This window comes from Chiloscyllium plagiosum, unplaced genomic scaffold (genome assembly GCF_037043375.1).
Source record: "Chiloscyllium plagiosum isolate Xiang-an unplaced genomic scaffold, Cpla_swu_hap1 HiC_scaffold_20, whole genome shotgun sequence".
NCBI lineage: Eukaryota > Metazoa > Chordata > Chondrichthyes > Orectolobiformes > Hemiscylliidae > Chiloscyllium > Chiloscyllium plagiosum.
The window spans coordinates 22,051,485-22,061,615 of record NW_028270158.1 but is presented as its reverse complement, the minus strand read 5'-3'; the positions used below and the strand labels follow the sequence as shown (position 1 = coordinate 22,061,615).

The window sequence follows — 10,131 nt, the reverse complement described above, 5'->3', positions numbered from 1 at the left end:
CCTCGATGTGTCATGTACCTCAGAAGTCATACTCAACTGCAATATTCATGAGTACTTCTCTTCGATCGAGTCTTTTTGTCATTAATTTGGCCCACAATTGCACAGGGAGTAAAAACGGCTAGTTTTAGCAAGCAAACAGGTTCTGAATGAACCTAGCATCTTTACACAGTTTTGATTAATTATTTTCCAACACATACTTTCAGTACAGTTCTGGTGACTTCACAGACACACTCAGTCATACTAGAATTAGTCGTGTCGTGAGAATTCCTTAAAGAGTCGTAAAAAGGAACAGAATACGAAGTGAGCGTCGTTTGATTGTGAATGCCAGCATTTTATGTACTTTTTACAAAAAAACTTTATTCTTAAATTAAATTTAAATTAAAGACATTGCAGAAACAAAGTTGGATTTTAATATTCCATATTAGAGTTCCGCTTGTGTAATAATCACAACAGACGAATTTGACAGAATCAAATAATCTCCACTTGGTGCTCTCTCTTTTGATTTGAGTTTGACAGGACACTGAACAATGTGACTCACTCGACTGCATATTTCTAAATCCAGTCCGATTTAAGTAGAGGTGGAAATGAATAACCCCCTTCTGTTAAAATGCCCCATTAATATAATCAATGTTATTTTAGTAACATTTATTGATACACCAATGCATTGTGGGTATATTATATATTAACATAAATTTACATTGAAACGGTTACATTAAAATTATCTGTTTGCATGAACCACACCACTCACTCACTCAGTTAAATCAATAAGCAATGAGATTTGAGTTGCCCCCAATATCCTTTAAAATTGAAATAAGTCTTGCTCCAGACAATAAGTAGCACGGTAAAGACCGATAAGTGTGACTTTTCGTGAGGAAATGCAGTAGCATTCAAACACCTCTCCCCGTGTTGTGCAAACTCTTTCGCGTTTTACCCGAACCCTGTGACAGGTGGTACCCGAATGTGAGCCAAGAGCATTGAGCGAGGGCCTGTTAGATCCAGGATTAAACTCCGAGCAAGAACATTATCGTTTGGGTACAAAGTCCCTCTTTTATCGCAGTTATTCACAAGGGTTTCCGGTTGCTACGGAGTTCTAGGTGGCGATGCTGTGAGCAAGACGGAACCGATAGCGAGAGAAAGGACAAATGAACTACGAACGAGAAAGGCAGATCAGCACCCATCTCCAAAATCCAAACCTCAGAAAAAATCACGGGAAACTAACTGGAAATCACATCAAGAAATCAATAGCTCAAAATGACAATTTAGGAGCGCGAATACTTCAGGTCACCATTTAAAAAAGAAAGACACGTGAATTATTACAAAGCTGTAAGCTGAAAAGCTGCCCATATTGATAACGTGATACTGGAAAGCGTTAACAGTTTCGTAACAGATTCCGAAAGCGCGAAACTTCACTGTCTGGGTCAGTAAACACGTTTTAATTAGGGGCGGATTACACAACAACTCCTGTCCTGTATAATATTGTGGCTGCAAGTGTTTGATCAGAATGCGTGCTATTTAGTAATCCAGCCGGAGCGCGGTATGGCAAGTCAACGGAAATTTATCGAGTCAACGTTTGCAACTCTTACCACTAACAATGACAAAGGACCTCCTGTATACCTCAAATGAAAAGTTGGGTTTAAACATTGCAATGAACCATAACACACACACACACACGCACACAGAACTGTTATGCATTAAGTTACTTACGATCTTGTGTGTGTTTTTTTTTGAAAAACAAGAAAACAATCGAAGTGGACGGAGAGTCGTGACCGAATTTTATTTCAGTTAAAAGATAATGTTTCCTTTCTTTTTAGCAAACTGGCGCCAATGGACCAACGCTTCGTTTCTGATGGACCTGATTTACAATGGGAGCTCGTCTCAATGTCCACATGCCTTTCAAAGTGAATGACTTACACACAGGTTTCTGACTATAAGGATAAACGTAGCGAGCCGCTTAGCGTGGAAAATGTACATTACAACTTATATATTTTTAAAGGATTCATACCTTTCCGTGTAAATAGTTATAAATCGGTTAAAGCCTCTGAAAGCAATAGGCTTCGAAATGCCAGACCTTTTCTGGATAGGAAGCAAGAGGAAAGCTCATTATGGTCTACAGACCGAAAAGCATTTTTGTATGCCTAATATTTTCCCCCCCTCGTCTTGGCATCAGCTTTGAGGCAGGGCATTTGTAGCGGCCTACCGTTTAATACTTAAATGGCTAACGAAAAAAAAAGGGGGCTTCTGTGGAATTGGAATTTTATTCTGAAAGGGCAAAAAGCAAACACAGCTCCCTGACGGATCGCTCCTTTAAGAGAATCCCACCCATTTCACAGCGGAGACCAATCGGAGGGAAGGCAGCACGGACCAATGGGAGGCGGCCAGGATACACTGATATACTGTCGCCGTAAACAAACTTCTGGCAAGAAGTTGGGGTTTCATTTGCACGATTTCCGTGAGCAGCAGCGCGGTGGCCATCGAAAGTGGTTTGACAGTGTCTCCCGCGCAGAGATGTGTCTCTCTCAGTGATTCACATGGATATAGCCCTGCTCAAAGGAGTTGGTTTTAAATCCACACACCGAAACATGCCTTCAAAGTAGCATTTGCAAAGTTGAACTTGTATTATCCGTGTTGCAATTTTTAATTTCATAAACATTCAGAGCTTTTGTTTTCTTTTGAAATTGCAATTTTCTTTTTGATTGCCCAGCGCCTCTTTGCAATTTCCTGAATATTTTTTTTTATTAATGTGTGTTGTGTGTGCGTGGCTTCGCTCGGATTTGCTAAATCGATGCTGAACATGACAGAGGAGCACGAGAAGCTGGCGGCCGAGGTGGCGTGCAGCCCGGGTTGCAGCGGCTCCGAGAGCGAGTCGGTGGGATCCCCGGGCTCGCTGTCGGACGGCGAGGCTCCCCACGCCGGGATGTCCGAGTCGGAGGACTCGGGGAGCTGCGGCCGCCCGCTCTCCGCCGCTAACAGCAAGAAGATGAGCGGCGGCGGGGAAGAGGACGAGCGCTTCCCAGCCTGTATCCGAGAGGCGGTGAGCCAAGTGCTGAAGGGATACGACTGGACCCTGGTGCCCATGCCGGTGCGCATCAACGGCACCTCCAAGAACAAGCCGCACGTCAAGAGACCCATGAACGCGTTCATGGTTTGGGCGCAAGCAGCCCGTCGGAAACTCGCGGACCAGTACCCGCACCTTCACAACGCCGAGCTCAGCAAAACCCTGGGCAAACTCTGGCGGTAAGTCAAGCACAACTTCGGCGGGGCCACACCGAATAAACATTGCATTCGGCTCGGTAGATCTTGGAGAGCGGATACAGTCCAACTGGCAGCTCTATCTGCCCCAGGAATAAACCCTGTGTGAAACAAGCAGTCTGTAATTTAAACCGCATCGTGGGATCTAGAATGAGGACCGAGCTGAAAGAGATTTCCAGCCCGTATTTAACCAAATCGAATACTGGCTGGGAATCTCATTCGGCTCTCTCTTCATTCTAAATCAATAGAACTCAGTTGGCAATGGTTGGCTCCTACTCCTCAATACACGATTTCTCCAGGAATACAGACCCTTTGAAAGGCTGAAAGCGCTGGTTTGTTTTACTGTCATTCCCACCTCCAGAGACTGAGTGTTAACGACCTGAAACTGTAAGCTGCCTCTGGCCGTTCGCTGTCCATTCCCGATGCCAACACCGTTCCAAATGACTGACCGATATCTGGAGTGTTCCGCGCGGTCACGGTTTGGTGCAATTGGCGCCTGTTTTCCCTCCCTTTCCCCCGGCCGAGGTGAAAAGGGCTGGGTCGAAGGAGCCCCCAGCGGAGGGCACCTCCCGCTCCTGTCTAACGGACTGGCTGCCCTGGCCAAATAGCCGCTTTCACTTTCATACCGAGAGCTCCCGGTGAGACTGGAAGGTTAACGTGTAACTGATTGCACGGCCGAGAGTGGAAACGGGGCCGCGGGTGGGGGAAGGGGGGGGGGGGGGTGGGTGAGAAAGTGAGCGAGGAAACTTCTCTCATTCTTTTTTACCCTGTCAAAGATGCAGTGGACAATTGGATCCCTTCATCTGACAGGAAGGTTACTCAGTTACTCGATCCCGTTTATTAAGACCAGGTTACATTACACAGTGTGCGGCACAGGTATATTCCCGGGACCACACAAGAGCTTTTATAGGTTTGCATAGAGAATTCGAAATCGTTAATTCTTTTCTAAAAAATGTACAATTTCTGACCAAACCAGCTGAGAGTCTCCGCACCGCCGGAGAGGAGTTGTGGAATCCATTTAGTTCGCTTCTATTTAGTTTAATCCCATTTAGTTCAGTCCCATTTAATTCAGTCCCATTTAATTCAGTCCCATTTAGTTCAGTCCCATGTAGTTTAATCCCATTTAGTTGAGTTTCATTTTGTTCAGTTTCATTTAGTTCAGTTTGCGTTTTTTGTGATAACTTTCAGAAAGGAATTGGGTGAAACTTGAATGGAAAATTATGGAACTTGTTGAATAATTCTTTCAAAGGCCCCCTCCGGGTGGTGGGGGTGGGGGGGGGGGGGTGGTATCTGTCTCTATCCGACTTTCTGTTTGAGGTTTTGTTTTTGGGAGGGTGTGTGGGGTGTCCCATGGAGAAGAATCGCATCTAACCGGTTTCGGTGTCTTCCTTTTAAAGGTTACTGAGCGAGAATGAGAAGCGGCCCTTCGTGGAAGAAGCCGAGCGCCTGAGAGTCCAGCACAAGAAGGACCACCCCGACTACAAGTACCAGCCCCGCCGGAGAAAGAGCGTCAAGAACGGGCAGGCGGAGTCCGACCAGGGCGCCGAGCAAAGCCACTTGCCCGTCAGCCAGCTGTACAAAGGCGGGCACCCCGGGGACAGTCTCCCCGGGGGGAGAACCATTTCCGATGGGCACCACCCGTCAGAGCACACAGGTGAGGCACCTGGGCAGCACCTGATTGGGGGGTGGTGGGGGGGCAGTGCCAGTCAGGAAGGGGAGGGTGCCGCAGACACACAGAGTCAGGATCCATTCTAACAAGGCGTGCCCAACCCAAAGAGCGAAACTGGGATTAAATCAGACAACGAACTGCGGATATTGGAGATCTCTGAGACTAAAACGTTAAAGTGCTGGAGAAACTCAGCATTTGTGGAGAGGGAAAGGCAGAGTCCAGTGACCCAGTTCGGTCGAGTTTCTCCAGCAATTTCTGCTTTTGTTTGGTGGCGAAATTGGGGAGGACCAAAAGGCAGCGGGGTAACTTCAAATTAGATCAACGTTTACTCCTTCAATCTTCTCCCAGTGAGTTTTGGCAGACAGGGCAAGGGTATAATTCGCAATTTTATTTCTGCACGGTAGCCCCCTCCAGAAGAGTGAATCCACTAGCATTTTACTGAGATGTTCAAGCTCTGGCGTCCAGAAGTGAGACTTTCGGTTGTCCGTTTGTTCTGATTTCAGTTTCATTTGAGACCGGAGTATCCCTTCACATTTGCCAAGAGCCAAAACACCCAATCTTTCGTCCTTTTATTCAAAACGGTGACACGTAAACCTTTCCAACTCGCAACGGTACTGTCCCCCAGGGCGGAACTGCCCACTACACGGGCTAAAAAGATTTTAGGGTTTCAATGTGTGTCAATAGACGGATCGAATTAACAAAGGTTTCATCATCCCAACTGCTGAGGTTTGAACTGATTTGAGTCTGTAGTAAACATCTCACAGAATTGCTGGGAGCTGTTGAGCATACAAGGGGTCGAAGGCTTCGGGGGAGAGATCAGAGAAATTGAGTTACTTCGGAGAAGTTTACAATGAGATTTAATAGAAGTGTTTGAAATAAGAAATGGGTTTTTTTTTCCGAAGTAGATAGAGTTTCCATAGGCCAGTGTGCCAGGAATGGAAGAGAAGGGGGAAGAGGAGAGATAGATTTTAAATTATTCAGAAAAGGAGCCTGAGGAGAGAGAAGAATTTATGTTAGTGAAGAAAATTGTTATGTTGTGGATGCAGATGCACGAGAAGGAAAGACGTGCGATTGCAAAATCAGGAGAGCGCGGCCAATTGGATAGCTCTATTGGAGAGATATTTTCCAATCAGCCTGTTGGGAGATATTATTACAGACCTCTGGAGCAGGTGGGACTTAACCTGAGGACTCCTAGCTCAGAGGTCGGGGCATGACCACAGTGTCACAAGAGGTTGAACAAAGAGGTATGATGGGCCTTTTAACCTCTGTCTGTACCCAGTGTTAGCTTCAGTTAAATAAGTTTGTTTTTTTTTGGCCTCTTTAGTAAATGTCTGTCTCTTTTGCTTTGTTTTTGTCAGGGCATGCTCAAGGGCCCCCGACACCCCCCACAACCCCCAAAACTGACCTGCATACAGGGAAGCATGAGCTGAAAAGGGAGGGGCGCCCCATGGCAGAGAATGGCCGCCAGAACATTGACTTCAGCAATGTGGACATCAGCGAGCTGAGCAGTGAGGTCATCAACAACATGGAGACATTTGATGTCCATGAGTTTGACCAGTACCTGCCACTGAATGGCCACGGTGTGCCTCTGTCTTCTGATCACAGCCATGGACCGAACGCGGCAGGCTCCTACAGTGCAACCTACATAACCAGCAGCAGCCCTGCCCAAGTCGTCTGGAACCATAAGAGTGTCTCATCCTCTTCACCTTCGTCATCGGTCTCCAGTGAACCGAGTCAGCAAAGGCCGCACATTAAGACCGAACAGCTCAGCCCAAGCCACTACAATGACCAACAGCATGGCTCTTCACCACAAACCGATTATAACTCCTACAGCAACCAGGGATGCACACCTGCCAGTGCCACAGCAGTCACCTTTTCTGGCTCACAGTGTGACTATACAGATGTCCAGGGTCCCAATTACTACAATCCTTACTCTGGATACCCTTCCAGCATCTACCAGTATCCATATTTCCATTCATCTCGTCGCTCTTATGCTTCACCCCTCCTGAATACTCTGTCCATACCTCCATCCCACAGTCCAACTAACTGGGACCAACCAGTCTACACGACCCTCACCAGGCCATAGGAAGTCCTTGCTGCCCAGCAGATATGCTGGGTGGGGGTGGCGGGGTGGGGGGTGGTGCATAGGGAATTGGGATATCTGGGAAACAGTGAACTCAAGAAGCCCTGAGACTTAAGCAGTCTTCCATGGCATTATGCACTAATGAAGGACTGAACAAGTGGAGCACTGTGCCATTCCAGTTTAAGTGCCTGCTGATTCAAAAGGTTGCCAATCCTGGTCAATGAAAACCACCACTTGCTTTTAGTTTAAACAAAGAAGAAACACAAAGCTTTTGGTTGAGACAGATTTCCAGGTTGATTACAGACAAGAATAGGAACCTCGAAAATCCTCTGTGAGGACAAAGGACGCTTAAATGAAATTGGTCAAATTCTGAAAAATAAATGTGTTTGTGAAAGGAGGTACTACACGTATTGAAGAGTTCTTGAATTTTGAAACATTGCATTTCTGAAACTTGGAAAGTTGTTGAAATGTGTATTTATCTTATGTATTTTTTTCCCCTTTTTATTTGGAATAATTCCAGCAACAAAAATAATGGACTTTCAGGTGGGAATGTATGTAATCTTGGAGCGTGTAGCTTGAGGGAGTATAAGTCTGTTAAATTATTTCCCACAGGAGGAGAGATAGTTCTTGATTTTGATTAGCGAACCAACTATTCTGTATATCGAAACAGAAACTATACCTTACAAGACATGTTACACGCTTTGGAATCATGTGTTTATCACCTGAGCTGAATTTCTGGAGAAAATGGTAATGCTTTTCTAACAGAGGAGTTCTAAGAAAGTTTGTTCCTTTTCAAATAGGCGATTGGGGAACCAGATATTTTAGCCAATAAGCTGTGAATCTTTTAATTCTCCTTGACAATAAAACTGCACCTATATTAACAAATGCTGTCCAATAAGTAGAGTAGTCTAATACTGTCTTTTGTTCTCCAGTTTCAATTGTATGCTAAGCATATAAACTCGTTTTCCATTTAAGTGCTAACTTGTGCCTTTAAATGTTTGCAAAACTAAAAAAAAAATATTTTTTAATGCTAATTTTTACTTCTATTTTTGGAAAAAAAGTGTTCTTTTGGTAAATTCCTTTTTTGCAAACCATTTTCTGTATAAAGTTTGATAAAAATCAACTGTAACTTAACCATTCTGTGTTTGTATTAGAAACTTCTGTTAGAGATATGCAGAATAATGTCTGACTAAGCAACGTTAACTTTTGTACAGGTAAAATTTGTCAAGATTAAAAACAAAGCTTTTTACTGTACTTTGTTGGTGTACCTACTTAAAAAAAGTTTATATTTAATTTCTAAAATGAATATATCAAACTGTAAAAAGTTTAGATCTAGAATGAGGGAATCTGACCCTGAATACTTATCTAAAAGCTCAGCTTTTGGATTTATCATGTCCATCAAAAATTGATCTGAGGTTTAACATGTAAAGATTCAGTTTTGATTATTTTTCAAAAGATCGTTTCCAGTTTTAGTATATTTGGACTGATCATGATAGACTTTTGAGTGAAATATTGCCTAATGTGAATGTGAGCAATGGATTCTAATACTCAACTTAGTTAACTGTTCTCAGTTGTCCTATAGGGGAAGGAAGCTACCATCCTTACCTACTGTGGACTGCATGTGACTACAGACCCACAGCAATGTGGTTGACTTTTAACTGCCCTATGGGCCGAGCCAGTGATGCCCTCATCCCATGAATGAATAAAGAAAAACAAATTTTAAATGCATGGGACAATGTATTTCATACAATGACTGGACCCAAGCTGGTCAGTTTAAAAGAGTGCATTTTTTTAATATCAAAAAGGTATTCCAATTCTATATAAAATAAAGACAGAAAGTGCTGGAACAGTCAGCAAGTCTGGTAACATCTATGAAGGGAGAAACAGGTGATGACATTTCATCAGGACCGAAATTCAATTTAATGTTATATTATCATTTATTGGAAATGCTTAAAGATCACATGGAAAGAGTTTAAATGTTTTATTAATAATATTTACATCATGGAATGGTGGTTAAAATAGATATTCAGTTTGAAAATTCAGTTTGTTTACATAGAAAGGGATCCTGGTCATTGGCGTGCTTTCTATTTCCTCCTGCAGTGTGTCCATTTCATATTCATACATTTCTTTCCTGATGCAAGTCATCATTTCATGAGTAAGGGCTTCCCTTGTTCCACAAGTAGAGCATGTCTTATTCCGAACTAATAATATGCCAAAGCTTCTTTCAGTTACAACTCTTCCACTGGCTGTTTTTCACACCAGTGGAAGAGTTGTGTATTCTCAGCCGGCCAACCAGTTTGAATAACAGAGTCATAGAGTTGTACAGCATGGAAACAGACTCTTCTGTCCAACATTTCCATGCCAACCAGATGTTATAAATTAATTGTCTCATTTGCTAGCATTTGGCCTATATCCCTCGAAACTCTTCCTATTCATAACCCCATCCAGAAGCTTTTTAAATATTGTAATTGTACCAGCATCCACCACTTTCTCTGGTAGTTCATTCCATACATGCACCACCCTCTGCATGAAAAAGTTGTCCCTTAGGTCCCTTTTAAATAATTCTCTTCTCACCTTAAACCTATACCCTCTAGTTTTGGACTCCTTTACTCTGAGAAAAAGACCTTGGCTATTTATCCTAACTACACTCCTCATGATTCAATATAACCTCTTTAATGTCACCTCTCACCATCAATGCACCAGGGAAATAGCCCCAGCCTACTCAGCTTCTCCATGTAGCTCAAACCTTTCAAACATGGCAACATCCTTATAAGTCTTTTCTGAACCCTTTCAAGTTTAACAACATCTTTCCTACAGCAGGGAAACCAGAATTGAATGCAGTTTTCCAAAAGTGGTCTAACCAATGTCCTGTACAGCCGCAACATGATATCCCAACTCCTATACTCAATGCACTGACCACTAAAGACAAGCGCACCAAAAGCCTTCTTCACTACCCTGTCTCCGTGCTACACCACATTCAAGGAATTATCAATCTGCACCTTAAGGTCTCATTGTTTAGTAACACTCCCCATGAGTCCACCATTAAGTGTATAGGTCCTTCTCTGATTTGTCTTACCAAAATGCAACAGCTCTTATTCATCTATATTAAACTCCACCTATCATTTCTCGG

At 43.6% G+C, this 10,131-nt stretch overlaps 1 protein-coding gene across 1 annotated transcript; it reads left to right on the top strand.

Annotated features, from left to right (window-relative positions):
* Nucleotides 1-979: 979 nt before the first annotated feature.
* LOC122560783 (transcription factor SOX-8) lies at nucleotides 980-8,255 on the top strand. The gene is made up of 4 exons (XM_043711870.2): nucleotides 980-1,417; nucleotides 1,812-3,234; nucleotides 4,647-4,903; nucleotides 6,277-8,255. The coding sequence occupies exons 2-4, from the start codon at nucleotides 2,783-2,785 to the stop codon at nucleotides 7,002-7,004; spliced, it is 1,437 nt and encodes a 478-aa protein (XP_043567805.1). The 5' UTR covers nucleotides 980-1,417; nucleotides 1,812-2,782; the 3' UTR covers nucleotides 7,005-8,255.
* Nucleotides 8,256-10,131: the final 1,876 nt, after the last annotated feature.

Bases quoted from the DNA above. Each gene is read 5' to 3' on its own strand.
- LOC122560783 (XM_043711870.2), top strand. From the start codon at position 2,783: ATGCTGAACATGACAGAGGAGCACGAGAAGCTGGCGGCCGAGGTGGCG. The intron at 3,235-4,646 runs GTAAGTCAAGCA...TTCCTTTTAAAG, and splicing joins ACCCTGGGCAAACTCTGGCG to GTTACTGAGCGAGAATGAGA. The intron at 4,904-6,276 runs GTGAGGCACCTG...TGTTTTTGTCAG, and splicing joins CCACCCGTCAGAGCACACAG to GGCATGCTCAAGGGCCCCCG.